This window comes from Scyliorhinus torazame, chromosome 11 (genome assembly GCF_047496885.1).
Source record: "Scyliorhinus torazame isolate Kashiwa2021f chromosome 11, sScyTor2.1, whole genome shotgun sequence".
In the NCBI taxonomy this organism is placed as follows: Eukaryota; Metazoa; Chordata; class Chondrichthyes; order Carcharhiniformes; family Scyliorhinidae; genus Scyliorhinus; species Scyliorhinus torazame.
In genome coordinates this window covers 113,774,630-113,789,801 of record NC_092717.1, presented here as the reverse complement: position 1 = coordinate 113,789,801, position 15,172 = coordinate 113,774,630, and the positions used below count along the sequence as shown (strand labels likewise).

The following is a 15,172-nucleotide window of genomic DNA, read 5'->3' as shown; positions in this document are numbered from 1 at the left end:
GTGGCGTCAGATATGTCAGGTGACATCTAGCTACCAGCAAAAGATTGTAAGGCGTACATGAGCACAGTCGTACGGAAGGACAGTTCCAGGAGAGTCTAAAGTAACTCTATGATAACTTGGTCTGTATCTGATCGTTACCTTACTACGTGTACATGAATAAATCCTAGTTCTATGTGCGGAGGCTTTTGAACGTTATCATGATGCCGGCGAGGGAGGGGGAGGCGGAGATAGTGGTGGCGATGGACGCTGAGAAAGCCTTCGATAGGGTAGAGTGGGGGTACCTGTGGGAGGTGCTGAAGAGGTTCGGGTTTGGGGAGAGGTTTGTCAGGTGGGTTAGGCTGTTGTACGAGGTCCCGATGGCGAGTGTGGACACAAATAGGAGGAGGTCCGAGTACTTTCGGTTGCACCGAGGGACGAGACAGGGGTGTCCCCTGTCCCCCCTGCTCTTCGCACTGGCAATTGAACCCCTGGCGATGGCACTGAGAGAGTCGAGGAACTGGAGGGGTTGGTGCGGGGTGGGGAGGAGCATAGGGTGTCGCTTTATGCAGACGACCTGCTGCTGTATGTGGCGGACCCGGTGGGAGGAATGCCAGAGGTAATGAGGATGCTGAGGGAATTCGGGGACTTTTCGGGGGACTGTTCGTAGCTCAGCTAGGGGACCAGGAGAGGGGGATTGGCGAGCTCCCACTAAAAAGGGCGGAGAGGAGTTTCAGATATTTGGGGGTCCAGGTGGCCAGGAGCTGGGGGGCCCTGCATAGGCTTAACTTTACAAGGCTGGTGGAGCAAATGGAGGAGGAGTTCAAGAGGTGGGATGCGTTGCCGCTGTCCCTGGCGGGTAGGGTGCAGTCAATCAAAATGACGGTGCTCCTAAGGTTTTTGTTCCTGTTCCAGTGCCTCCCCGTGTTTATCCCGAAGGCTTTTTTCAGGCGGGTTAACAGGAGTATAATGGGGTTTGTGTGGGCGCGAGGGACTCCGAGGGTGAGAAGGGTGTTCCTGGAGCGGAGTAGAGATGGGGGGGGGGGCGGGCACTGCCCAACCTCTGTGGGTACTACTGGGCCGCCAATGCGACAATGGTGCGCAAGTGGGTGATGGAGGGGGAGGGGGCTGCATGGAAGAGGCTGGAGACGGCGTCCTGTGTGGGTACGAGTCTGGGGGCGCTGGCAATGGCGCCGCTGCCGCTCCCTCCAAGGAGGTATACCACGGTGACCCTGTGGTGGTGCCCGGTGGTGGTGGCGGCCCTCAAAATCTGGGGGCAGTGGAGGCGGCATAGGGGGGAAGTTAGGGCCTCGGCGAGGACCCCATTACGGGGGAACCACCGGTTCGCCCCAGGAAGAACAGGTGGACGGTTTTCGGGGTGGCACAGGGCAGGCATACAAAAGTTGGGGGACCTGTTTGTGGACGGGAAGTTCGTGAGCTTGGGTGAGCTGGAGTAGAAGTACGGGCTCCCCCCGGGGAACACCTTCAGGTACTTACAGGTAAGGGCGTTTGCCAGACGGCAGGTGGTGGAATTCCCACGGCTACTGCCACACAGTACAGGACAGGGTGCTCTCGGGGGGGTGGGTGGGAGTGGGGAAGATCTCGGAAACTTACCAGGTGATGCAGGAGGAGGAGGAGGCCTCGGTGGTGGAGTTGAAAGGTAAGTGGGAGGAGGAGTTTGGAGAGGAGATCGAAGAGGGGATGTGGGCAGATGCCCTAGGGAGGGTGAACTCTTCCTCTTCATGCGCGAGGCTCAGCCTCATACAGTTTAAGGTGCTGCACAGGGCACACATGACCGGGACAAGGATGAGCAGGTTCTTTGGGGGTGAGGACAGGTGTGTTAGGTGCTCAGGGAGCCCAGCAAATCACACCCATATGTTCTGGGCATGCCCAGCGCTGGAGGAATTTTGGAAGGGCGTAGCGAGGACGGTGTCGAGGGTGGTAGGATCCAGGGTCAAACCGGGCTGGGGGCTCGCAATATTTGGGGTGGCAGAGGAGCCGGGAGTGCAGGAGGCGAAAGAGGCCGGAATTCTGGCCTTTGCCTCCCTGGTAGCCCGGCGAAGGATTCTCCTTCAGTGGAAAGATACGAGGCCCCAAGTGTGGAATCCTGGATCAGCGATATGGCAGGGTTCATTAAATTGGAGAGGGTGAAATTCGCCTTGAGAGGGTCGGTACAAGGGTTCTTTAGGCGGTGGCAACCGTTCTTAGACTTTCTGGCAGAACGATAGACATTGGTCAATGGCAGCAGCAGCTCGGGGGGGGGGGGGGGGGGGGGGTTACTTTATTTTTGTTTATGTTATTTACACTGGAAGGGTCTGAGGGGGTGTATACACCTGTTGTCTTAAGTCGGGGTGTTAATGTTAATTTATTATTTAGGTACGGGGGGGGGGGTTTGCTTTTTTAGATTGTGTTTTGTACTTAACCCTATTGGGTTCTTTTTTTCTTTCTCATTTTGTTATTGATATTTTATGAAAACCTTTAATAAAAAAAATCCTAGTTCTGGCTAAGTCACCAGCAGTTCTGTAGATTCATTGCAAGACAAGATAATGGACCACAACAAGTGTCAGTAGAATACACACAGAAGTTTGCAAAAGATGATATCAAGAGGAAGAACTTAGATGAAGGAATTGACATACTGGACAGCACAGTGGTTAGCAGTTGCATCACAGTGCCAGGGAGCCGGGTTCAATTCCGGCCTTGGGTGAGTCTGTGTGGAGTTTGCACGTTATCCTGTGTCTGCGTGGGTTTCCTCCAGGTGCTCCTGTTTCCTCCCACAGTCCAAAGATGTGAAGGTCAAGTGGATTGGCCACGCTAAATTTCCGCTTATTGTCCAAAGATGTGCAGGTTAGGTGGGGTTACGGGGATAGGGTAGGGGAGTGGCCCTAGGAGGGGCTCTTTTAGAGGGGCAGTGCAGACTTGACGGACTGAATGCCCCCCTTCTGCACTGTAGGCATTCAATGGAGTCTTCTTCGATGGACACTGCTACTTCCTTGTCTAAATGGAAAGTTTGAGTTCACAGGGCTCGTTCTGCGATTTCCACCCATTTTGAACTTAGTCTCCTATTTATTGACTACAGCTCCGCCTTCAACACCATAATCCTAGCCAAGCTCATATCAAAGTTCCAAAACCTACGACTTGGCTCCCCACTGCAACTGGATCCTCGATTTTCTGACCAACAGACGACAATCAGTAAGAATGAACAACAACGCCTCCTCCACAATAGTCCTCAACACCGGGGCCCCGCAAGGCTGCGTACTTAGCCCTCTACTCTACTTCCTGTACACACATGACTGCGTGGCAAAACTTGGTTCCAACTCCATCTACATGTTTGCTGACGATACGACCATAGTGGGCCGGATCTCGAATAACGACGAGTCAGAATACAGGCGGGAGATAGAGAACCTAGTGGAGTGGTGTAGCGACAACAATCTCTCCCTCAATGCCAGCAAAACTAAAGAGCTGGTCATTGACTTCAGGAAGGAAAGTACTGTACACACCCCTGTCAGCATCAACAGGGCCAAGGTGGAGATGGTTAGCAGTTTCAAATTACTAGGGGTGCACATCTCCAAAAATCTGTCCTGGTCCACCCACGTCGACGCTACCACCAAGAAAGCACAACAGCGCCTATACTTCCTCAGGAAACTAAGGAAATTCGGCATGTCCACATGAACCCTTACCAACTTTTACAGATGCACCATGGAAAGCATCCTATTGGGCTGCATCACAGTCTGGTATGGCAACTGCTTGGCCCAGGACCGCAAGAAACTTCAGAGAGTCGTGAACACCGCCCAGTCCATCACACAAACCTGCCTCCCATCCATTGACTCCATCTACACCTCCCGCTGCCTGGGGAAAGCGGGCAGCATAATCAAAGATCCCTCCCACCCGGCTTACTCACTCTTCCAACTTCTTCCATCGGGCAGGAGATACAGAAGCCTGAGAACACGCACGGACAGACTCAAAAACAGCTTCTTCCCCATTGTCACCAGACTCCTAAATGACCCTCTTATGGACTGACCTCATTAACACTACACCCTGTAAGCTTCATCTGATGCCAGTGCTTATGTAGTTACATTGTATATGTTGTGTTGCCCTATTATGTATTTTCTTTTCTGCCCATGTATTTAATGATCTGTTGAGCTGCTCGCAGAAAAATACTTTTCACTGTACCTCGGTACACGTGACAATAAATAAATCCAATCCAATATCTTCATGTTTTCCTTTGATTAGATTTAAGATCCTAATTCTGGATTGAACCACATCACTTTTAAACTATAAGCAGATTGAAGGCCCCCATTATAACAGTATTACTCATATTTTATTTTGCACTGAGCGCTGAATTTGGTGCATTTGAGTGCTACAGCGAGTTTGGTGACTGAGGGAGTGCTGAATTTGATGCATTTGAGTGCTATAGTGCAAGTTTGGTGACTGAGGGAGTTGGGTGAGGAGGGAGTAAGGTGCTCCTTTCATTTTGTTCCCTACATTTCCGCAAAGAGTGAGAAGAGAGCCAGGAGTTTACAGAGAGTGCAGCTGACTGGGAGCAGAGTCGGAGGACGGAGATCCAGTTGGTCCACAGGGCACCTATATTCTGTAAGGTAAGAGGGGATGGAGGCTAGGCCAGTTGTCCCCGGTGTCCCCGCTGACTATACCTGCGGGAAGTGCACCCAACTCCAGCTCCTCAAAGACCGTGTTAGGGAACTGGAGCTGAAGCTGGATGAACTTTGGATCATCCGGGAGGCAGAGGGGGTGATAGAGAAGAGATACAGGGAGGTAACCACACCCAAGGTACAGGACAAGAATAGCTGGGTTACAGTCAGGGGAAAAAAGAAAAACAGGCAGACAGTGCAGGGATCCCTCGTGTCCGTTCCCCTTCAAAACAAGTATACAGTTTTGGATGCTGTTGGGGAGGGAGGGGATGACCTACCGAGGGAAGGCCCTAGCGGCCAGGTCTCTGGCACTGAGTCTGGCTCTGGGGCTCAGAAGGGAAGGGGGGAGAATAGAAAAGCAATAGTTGTAGGCGATTCAATGGTTAGGGGAATAGATAGGAGATTCTGTGGTCGCGAGTGAGACACCCGGAAGGTATGTTGCCTCCCGGGTGCCAGGGATGTCTCAGATCGTGTCTTCAGGATCCTTAAGGGGGAGGGGGAGCAGCCAGAAGTCGTGGTGCGCATTGGTACCAACGACATAGGTAGGAAAAGGGGTGTGGAGGTAATAAACGAGTTTAGGGAGTTAGGCTGGAAGTTAAAAGCCACGACAGACATAGTTGTCATCTCTGGTTTGTTGCCGGTGCCACGTGATAGCGAGGCTAGGAATAGGGAGAGAGTGCAGCTGAACACGTGGCTGCAGGAATGGTGTAGGAGGGAGGGCTTCAGGTATTTGGATAATTGGAGCGCATTCTGGGGAAGGTGGGACCTGTACAAGCAGGACGGGTTGCATCTGAACCAGAGGGGCACCAATATCCTGGGAGGGAGGTTTTCTAGTACTCTTCGGGAGGGTTTAAACTAAGTTGGCAGGGGAATGGGAACCGGATTTGTAGTCCAGCAACTAAGGTAGCCGATATTCAGGACGCCAAAGCGTGTAATGAGGCAGTGGGGAAGGGAACACTGACAAAGGAGAGTACTTGCAGGCACGGAGATGGGTTGAAGTGTGTATACTTCAACGCAAGAAGCATCAGGAATAAGGTGGGTGAACTTAAGGCATGGATCGGTACTTGGGACTACGATGTGGTGGCCATCACAGAAACTTGGATAGAAGAGGGGCAGAAATGGTTGTTGGAGGTCCCTGGTTATAGATGTTTCAATAAGATTAGGGAGGGTGGTAAAAGAGGTGGGGGGGGATGGCATTGTTAATTAGAGATAGTATAACAGCTGCAGAAAGGCAGTTCGAGGAGTATCAGCCTACTGAGGTGGTATGGGTTGAAGTCAGAAATAGGAAAGGAGCAGTCACCTTGTTAGGAGTTTTCTATAGGCCCCCCAATAGTAGCAGAGATGTGGAGGAACAGATTGGGAAGCAGATTTTGGAAAGGTGCAGAAGTCATAGGGTAGTAGTCATGGGTGACTTTAACTTCCCAAATATTGAGTGGAAACTCTTTAGATCAAATAGTTTGGATGGGGTGGTGTTTGTGCAGTGTGTCCAGGAAGCTTTTCTAACACAGTATGTAGATTGTCCGACCAGAGGAGGGGCAATATTGGATTTAGTACTTGGTAATGAACCAGGCCAAGTGATAGATTTGTTAGTGGGGGAGCATTTTGGAGATAGTGACCACAATTCTGTGACTTTCACTTTAGTAATGGAGAGGGATAGGTACGTGCAACAGGGCAAGGTTTACAATTGGGGGAAGGGTAAATACAATGTTGTCAGACAAGAATTGAAGTGCATAAATTGGGAACATAGGCTGTCAGGGAAGGACACAAGTGAAATGTGGAACTTGTTCAAGGAACAGGTACTACGTGTCCTTGATATATATGTCCCTGTCAGGCAGGGAAGAGATGGTCGAGTGAGGGAACCATGGTTGACAAGAGATGTTGAATGTCTTGTTAAGAGGAAAAAGGAGACTTATGTAAGGCTGAGGAAGCAAGGTTCAGACAGGGCGTTGGAGGGATACAAGATAGCCAGGAGGAAACTGAAGAAAGGGATTAGGAGAGCTAAGAGAGGGCATGAACAATCTTTGGCGGGTAGGATCAAGGAAAACCCCAAGGCCTTTTACACATATGTGAGAAATATGAGAATGACTAGAGCGAGGGAAGGTCCGATCAAGGACAGTGGCGGGAGATTGTGTATTGAGTCTGAAGAGATAGGAGAGGTCTTGAACGAGTACTTTTCTTCTGTATTTACAAATGAGAGGGGCCATATTGTTGGAGAGGACAGTGTGAAACAGACTGGTAAGCTCGAGGAAATACTTGTTAGGAAGGAAAATGTGTTGGGCATTTTGAAAAACTTGAGGATAGACAAGTCCCGCGGGCCTGACGGGATATATCCAAGGATTCTATGGGAAGCAAGAGATGAAATTGCAGAGCCATTGGCAATGATCTTTTCGTCCTCACTGTCAACAGGGGTGGTACCAGGGATTGGAGAGTGGCGAATGTCGTGCCCCTGTTCAAAAAAGGGACTAGGGATAACCCTGGGAATTACAGGCCAGTTAGTCTTACTTCGGTGGTAGGCAAAGTCATGGAAAGAGTACTGAAGGATAGGATTTCTGAGCATCTGGAAAGACACTGTTTGACTAGGGATAGTCAGCACGGATTTGTGAGGGGTAGGTCTTGCCTTACAAGTCTTATTGAATTCTTTGAGGAGGTGACCAAGCATGTGGATGAAGGTAAAGCAGTGGATGTAGTGTACATGGATTTTAGTAAGGCATTTGATAAGGTTCCCCATGGTAGGCTTCTGCAGAAAGTAAGGAGGCATGGGATAGTGGGAAATTTGGCCAGTTGGATAACGAACTGGCTAACCGATAGAAGTCAGAGAGTGGTGGTGGATGGCAAATATTCAGCCTGGATCCCAGTTACCAGTGGAGTACCGCAGCGATCAGTTCTGGGTCCTCTGCTGTTTGTGATTTTCATTAATGACTTGGATGAGGGAGTTGAAGGGTGGGTCAGTAAATTTGCAGACGATACGAAGATTGGTGGAGTTGTGGATAGTGAGGAGGGCTGTTGTCGGCTGCAAAGAGACATAGATAGGATGCAGAGCTGGGCTGAGAAGTGGCAGATGGAGTTTAACCCTGAAAAGTGTGAGGTTGTCCATTTTGGAAGGACAAATATGAATGCGGAATACAGGGTTAACGGTGGAGTTCTTGGCAATGTGGAGGAGCAGAGAGATCTTGGGGTCTATGTTCATACATCTTTGAAAGTTGCCACTCAAGTGGATAGAGCTGAGAAGAAGGCCTATGGTGTGCTAGTGTTCATTAACAGAGGGATTGAATTTAAGAGCCGTGAGGTGATGATGCAGCTGTACAAAACTTTGGTAAGGCCACATTTGGAGTACTGTGGACAGTTCTGGTCGCCTCATTTTAGGAAGGATGTGGAAGCTTTGGAAAAGGTGCAAAGGAGATTTACCAGGATGTTGCCTGGAATAGAGAGTAGGTCTTATGAGGAAAGGTTGAGGGTGCTAGGCCTTTTCTCATTTGAACGGAGAAGGATGAGAGGCGACTTGAAAGAGGTTTATAAGATGATCAGGGGAATAGATAGAGTAGACAGTCAGAGACTTTTTCCCCGGGTGGAACAAACCATTACAAGGGGACATAAATTTAAGGTGAATGGTGGGAGATATAGGGGGGGGGATGTCAGAGGTAGGTTCTTTACCCAGAGAGTAGTGGACGCATGGAATGCACTGCCTGTGGAAGTAGTTGAGTCGGAAACATTAGGGACCTTCAAGCAGCTATTGGATAGGTACAGGGTTTACGGTAAAATGATATAGTGTAGATTTATTTGTTCTTAAGGGCAGCACGGTAGCATTGTGGATAGCACAATTGCTTCACGGCTCCAGGGTCCCAGGTTCGATTCCGGCTTGGGTCACTGTCTGTGCGGAGCCTGCACATCCTCCCCGTGTCTGTGTGGGTTTCCTCTGGGTGCTCCGGTTTCCTCCCACAGTCCAAAGATGTGCAGGTTAGGTGGATTGGCCATGATAAATTGCCCTTAGTGTCCAAAATTGCCCTTAGTGTTGGGTGGAGGTGTTGACTTTGGGTAGGGTGCTCTTTCCAAGAGCCGGTGCAGACTCAATGGGCCGAATGGCCTCCTTCTGCACTGTAAATTCAATGATAATCTATGATTAATCTAGGACAAAGGTTCGGCACAACATCGTGGGCCGAAAGGCCTGTTCTGTGCTGTATTTTTCTATGTTCTATGTTCTATTACATGGACTTTTAATTTTCTGATATATCCAATGCCATACATTACCACAATTATGAAAATGAAATGAAAATCGCTTATTGTCACGAGTAGGCTTCAATGAAGTTACTGTGAAAAGCCCCTAGTCGCCACATTCCGGCGCCTGTTCGGGGAGGCTGGTACGGGAATTAGGTGGCCTCTAAGCACCTCCTCCTAATGTTTACTACCCCTTCCTGTTTTTTTAGCTCCATCAAAACTGATTCATGTCTTCTGATCCGAGATCCTCTCTCACTAATGTACTGATCCTATTTTCTATTTTTTATTAATAGCACTACCCCACCTCCTCTTCCTTTCGGTCTATCCTTCCGAAATGGCAAATATCCTTGAACATTCAGTTCCCAACCTTGGTCACCTTGCAGCCAAGTCTCTGTAATGGCAATTAGGTAATATCTGTTTACTTCCATCTGCACTGTCAATTCAATAACCTTATTGTGAATGCTATGCCCATTTAGATAGTGTATTTTTAAACCTGTATTTTCACAACCTCTACCCTTATATGCTAGCGCACACTTAAGTTTGTAAGCTCTAGACGGGCCCCCGTTGAGGGGGGAGGGGAGATGGGAGGCCCGAGGTGGGGGAGCTTGGATTAGGCCGCAAAAGGGAGCAGCGCCAGAAATTGCAGGGCCGGATTTATGTAGCGCATGTTGGGCCGGATTCCGGATCTGGAGGCAGGGAACTTGATTATTGGGGGGGGGGGAGAAGAGAGAGACTTTAACACGGTACTCGATCCAGCATTGGACCGCTCCAGGTCCAGGGCGGGTAAGAGGCTGGCGGCGTCCAAGGTGCTGAGTGGGTTTATTTACCAGATGGGAGGAGTGGACCCATGGAGGTTTGTCAGGCTGGGGGACAGGGAATCTTCTTTTTTTTCCCACGTCCATAAAGCCTACTCCCGGATAGACTTCTTTGTTATGAGCAGGGCACTAATCCAGAGGGTGGAGGACACGGAGTATTCGGCCATAGCCATCTCAGACCATGCCCCTCATTGGGCGGAGCTGGAGCTAGGGGAGGAGAGGGACCAGCACCCGCTGTGGTGCCTGGATGTGGGCTTGCTGGCAGATGAGGAGGTGAGCGGGCGGATCCGGGGGTGCATTGAAAGGGTAACGATAATGGGGAGGTGCAGGTGGGTTGGTCTGGGAGGCGCTGATTAGGGGAGAGCTAATCTCCACTAGGGCCCACAAGGAGAGGAAGGAGAGGAGAGAGAGGGAGAGATTGGTGGGGGAGATTTTAAGTGTGGATAGGAGGTATGCAGAGGTCCCCGAGGAGGGACTACTCAAGGAGCGACGAAGCCTCCAGGCAGAGTTCGATCTGTTGACCACCAAGAAGGCAGAGGTGCAGTGGAGGAAAGCGCAAGGGGCGGTGTAGGACTACTGGGAGAAGGCTAGCCGGATGTTGGCACACCAGCTTCGGAAGCGGGAGGCAGCGAGGGAGATTGGGGGAGTTAGGGATAAAGGGGGGAACACGGTGCGGAGTGCGGTGGGAATAAATGGGGTATTTAGAGACTTTTATGAGGGGCTGTATAGGTCTGAGCCCCCGACGGAGGGGGTGGGGGGGGGGGGGGGGGGGGGGGGGGGGTGGGATGCATCGATTTTTGGATCGGCTGGGGTTCCCGAGGTTGGAGGAGGAGCAGGTGGCTGGGCTTGGGGCACTGATAGGGCTGGAGGAGCTGACTGAGGGGCTGGGGAGTATGCAGGCGGGGAAGGCACCGGGGCCAGATGGGTTCCCAGTGGAATTTTACCGGAAGTACATGGACCTGCTGGGCCCTCTACTAGTGAGGACTTTCAATGAGGTGAGGGAGGGAGGGGCCATGCCCCAAACGATGTCCAGGGCGCTGATCTTGAAGCGGGACAAGGACCCATTACAGTGTGGGTGGTATAGGCCAATCTCGCTCCTCAACGTGGATGCGAAGCTATTAGCGAAGGTGTTGGCTACCAGAATTGAGGACTGTGTCCCGGGGGTGATTCACGAAGACCAGACGGGTTTTGTGAAGGGAAGGCAGCTGAATACCAATGTGCGGAGGCTCCTTAACATAATCATGTTGCCTGCATTGGAGGGGGAAGCAGAGACAGTGGCGGCGATGGACGCGGGGGCCTTCGATAGGGTGGAGTGGGGGTACCTTTGGAAAGTGTTGAGGAGGTTTGGGTTTGGGGAGGGGTTCATTAGTTGGGTTAGGCTACTTTACGAAGCCCCGGTGGCGAGTGTGGCCATGAATTGGAGGAGGTCGGAATACTTTCGACTGTACCGGGGGACGAGGCAGGGGTGCCTCCTATCCCCCTTGCTATTTGCATTGGCAATTGAGCCTTTGGCTATGGTTTTAAGGGAGTCCAGCAACTGGAAGGGGGGGGGGAAACACCGGGTATTGTTGTATGCCGATGACCTGTTACTGTATGTGGCGGACCCAGCGGGGAGAATGCCGGAGGTGATGCGGATCCTCAGGGAGTTTGGGAACTTTTCCGGGTATAAGCTCAACGTGGGGAAGAGTGAGCTCTTCATGATACACCCAGGGCACCAGGGAAGGGGGATAGACAAGCTTCCATTGAAGAGGGCAGAATGGAGTTTTCGGTACCTGGGGATCCAGGTGGCCAGGAGCTGGGGGGCCCTACACAAGCTCAACTTGACGTGACTGGTGGAGCAGGAGTTTAAAAGGTGGGATATGTTGCCACGGCGGGTAGAGTGCAGTCGGTGAAAATGACGGTGCTCCCGAGGTTCCTTTTTGTATTCCAGTGCCTCCCCATCCTGATCCTTTAGGCCTTTTTTAAGCGGGTCAGCAGGAGCATCATGGGATTCGTGTAGGCGAAAAAGACCCCGAGGGTGTTTCTGGAACGGAGTAGGGACAGAGGAGGGTTAGCATTGCCTAATCTGTGTGGGTACTACTGGGCTGCCAATGTGGCCACGATACGCAAGTGGGTAATGGAGGGGGAAGGGGGCGGCGTGGAAGAGGCTGGAGATGGCGTCCTGTGTGGGCACGAGTCTGGGAGCGCTGGTGACAGCACCGCTGCCGCTCCCGCCGACAAAGTACACCACGAGTCCAGTGGTGGCAGCGACTCTGAAAGTTTGGGGGCAGTGGAGACGCCACAGGGGTGAGGTAGAGGCTTCGGTTTGGTCCCCGATCCGAGAGAACCATCGGTTCGTCCCGGGAAGAATGGATGGAGGGTTCCTGAGCTGGCACAGGGCAGGAATTAGAAGGATGGGGAACCTGTTTATAGATGGGACGTTTGCGAGCCTTGAAGCGCTGGAGGAAAAATTTGGGCTTCCCCCCCCCGGAAATGCCATCAGGGACATGCAGATAAGGGCGTTTGTAAGACGGCAGGTGAGGGGGTTCCCGCTGCTTCCAGCACGTAGGATCTAGGATAGGGTGCTCTCGGGGGGGTGGGTTGGAGAAGGCAAGGTCTCGGCGATCTACCAGGAGATGCAGGAGGAGGAGACCCCGATGGAGGAGCTAAAGGGTAAATGGGAGGAGGAGCTTGGGGAGGAGATAGACGAGGGTACGTAGACGGACGCCCTGGGTTGGGTTAATTCTTCCTCCTCTTGCGCCAGGCTTAGCCTGATACAATTTAAGGTTCTTCACAGAGCGCATATGACAGGGGCGAGGCTGAGCAGGTTCTTTGGGGTGGAAGACAGGTGTGGGAGATGCTCGGGGAGCCCAGCAAATCACGCCCATATGTTCTTGGCGTGCCCGGTGCTGAATGGGTTCTGGAGGGGCATTGCGAGAACGGTGTCTAAGGTGGTGAACACCCGGGTTAAGCCGAGCTGGGGGTTAGCACCATTTGGGTTATCGAACGAGCCGGGCGTGCAGGAGGCGAAAGAGGCTGGTATTCTGGCCTTTGCGTCCCTGGTAGCCCGGCGGAGGATTCTGCTACAGTGGAAAGTTGCGAGGCCCCCAAGCATGGAAGCCTGGATCAGCGACATGGCAGAATTCATTAAATTGGAGAGGGTAAAATTTGCCTTGAGAGGGTCTGTGCAAGGGTTCTTCAGGCGGTGGCAACAGTTCCTAGACTTTCTAGCGGAACGTTAGGAGGTGGTCTGCAGCAGCAGCAACCCCAGGGGTGGGGGTGTACTTTGTGTTAACTACTGTGTTAATTATTGTTTAATGGGGGGGTTGTATATTGGGGGAATTCGTGATGTAGTTGTAAGATGTTTATTTATGTGTTCTTTGTTTTTCTTTTTTCTGTAAGGGGGGGGGGTTTGTTGAAAATATTTAAAAATTTGAATAAAAATATATTTTTAAAAAAAGTTTGTAAGCTCTGTCCCTCCCCGCACAGTGGCAGAAGTATCAAAAAGTGAGGAACTTGAGGCTAGGGGGGGAAACAGGCAGGTGTGGTTACTTGGTTGGTGAATCAACCTTTATTCACTGCAAATTATGGGCCATACTTTTATTCTGACAGCTTTGTATCCTATTCCACTTCCTTCCTGGTGTACCCTTCTGTGGGATGCATAAGCAACAATCCCTCCAATGTTTATTGGGTTTCACAGGAAATTCTGTTCAAGTGTTTGGCTGCTTTAAATGTTTTGAACACCTGCTGGAGGGAACACTGCACATAAGTAAGACGTTCTAGATCTGTGATTGCTGGAGAACTATGCCTATATGCAGTTAGGGATATTTTTGGCCATGACTTCAAGAGGTTCTAATCTAGACCTTTGTTTTTTTTAATCATTCTGTCCATATAAAAAGAAAGGTAGTCCTATTGAGAAATTCATGACTACAGCGCCTAGAGCAGACTACGCAAAGGGAGTAGCAAAATTCCTGACTCAACCCTCACGAACTTCCAAGAGATTACTATTCAACCTTCAATAATAGCACACAAAATGGCTCTTCAATGTCTACCTCAGGGATGGCCTGCAGCAACCCTTGCCACGATTGATAGAATGGTAATCATTCTTGTGGAAATGGAGAGGAATGAGGCACAAGGCAAACCTTGCTTTAAATATAACTGAATCAGTTTGAGAGGTCATAAGGGAATTGGTGATTTTTTTTTAAAAATTGGTGGGGAATACAGATAGATACTTTCCTGTGGTTGTTTTGAGGGATAGGCTTGAATACATTTAACTCTGTTGAGGTCCAAATCCATTTCAAAACAGGTACTGATTCAGGAGAGAAGCCAGCCCTTTGTCTTCTGTGGGGTGCAGGGCAGAACATAAATAGAGATATAAAAAGTTTAATGGCCAAAATAAAAATGGTGAATTTTTGGATCTGCTTACCAGAAACACAAAACAACCCAGGACAAAATTAAGCCAATCAACCCTCCAAGCCATTTCCCATCCAGAGCTCCTATTTGATTAAAATAAAAGCTTTTATAGAACCACATTATAACAACAAGCTCCTCGAATATTATACATGCATTCTAAATACTGTATGGTTAGAAATATGAAGACGGCATATTGTGAATGTAAGGTTTTGTAAAAGGCAGTTTGACGTAGAGATGGAGAAAAACAAAATCTTTCGGAAATAATTTTTTCCAAATAATAATCGTCTTTCAGTAGGAGGGAAGAACTACCTATAACTACTCACCCTGCATTTTCTTTTTGAACTCTAGGTGTTTGTTCTTTCCGTAATGGAGTTGTCACCAGAACTTTTTGTCCACAAACTGGAGTTGAAGTAAGTGCTGGATTATCAAGGTTCAGATGATCATTGCCAGAGCAGATATTAAAAAACTGGAGTTTCAGGGCAGGAAAATAAAATATTACAACAATTTAATACTCAAGTTTTTAGATTTTTAAATGTTTACGAACAACTGCAATTATGACAAAATGACATAAAAATCAGAACTATAAAACAGATTGCCGGAAGTACTCAGCAAGTGTGTCAGCATCTATAAAAGACAGGTTAATCATTTAGGTTAAAGATTTCATCACAACTGTTTCCGATACAGGGTTAATACCTGAAATGACAACTAACCTGTACTTGCCACACATGCTGACACACAAGAACAAAGAACAAACAAAGAAATGTACAGCACAGGAACAGGCCCTTCGGCCCTCCAAGCCCGTGCCGACCATGCTGCCCGACTTAACTACAATCTTCTACACTTCCTGGGTCCGTATCCCTCTATTCCCATCCTATTCATGTATTTGTCAAGATGCCCCTTAAATGTCACTATCGTCCCTGCTTCCACCACCTCCTCCGGTAGCGAGTTCCAGGCACCCATTACCCTCTGCGTAAAAAACTTGCCTCGTACATCTACTCTAAACCTTGCCCCTCTCACCTTAAACCTCTGCCCCCTAGTAATTGACCCCTCTACCCTGGGGAAAATGTTTCCCCCGTTGTTAACCTGTTGATAACCTGTTGTTATTTCCAGAAATTTTGCTTTTCAATTACA

The 15,172-nt window shown here is 49.8% G+C and overlaps 1 protein-coding gene across 4 annotated transcripts in view; it reads right to left on the bottom strand.

Moving 5' to 3' along the window:
- mybl1 (v-myb avian myeloblastosis viral oncogene homolog-like 1) overlaps positions 1 to 15,172 on the bottom strand; it is a 149,883-nt gene that overhangs the window by 61,674 nt on the left and 73,037 nt on the right. For all 4 annotated transcript variants that reach the window (XM_072467643.1, XM_072467646.1, XM_072467644.1 and 1 more), the window contains one exon: positions 14,365 to 14,507. In XM_072467643.1, the coding sequence (XP_072323744.1) occupies positions 14,365 to 14,507 (143 nt within the window). The remainder of the gene's footprint in view (positions 1 to 14,364; positions 14,508 to 15,172) is intronic.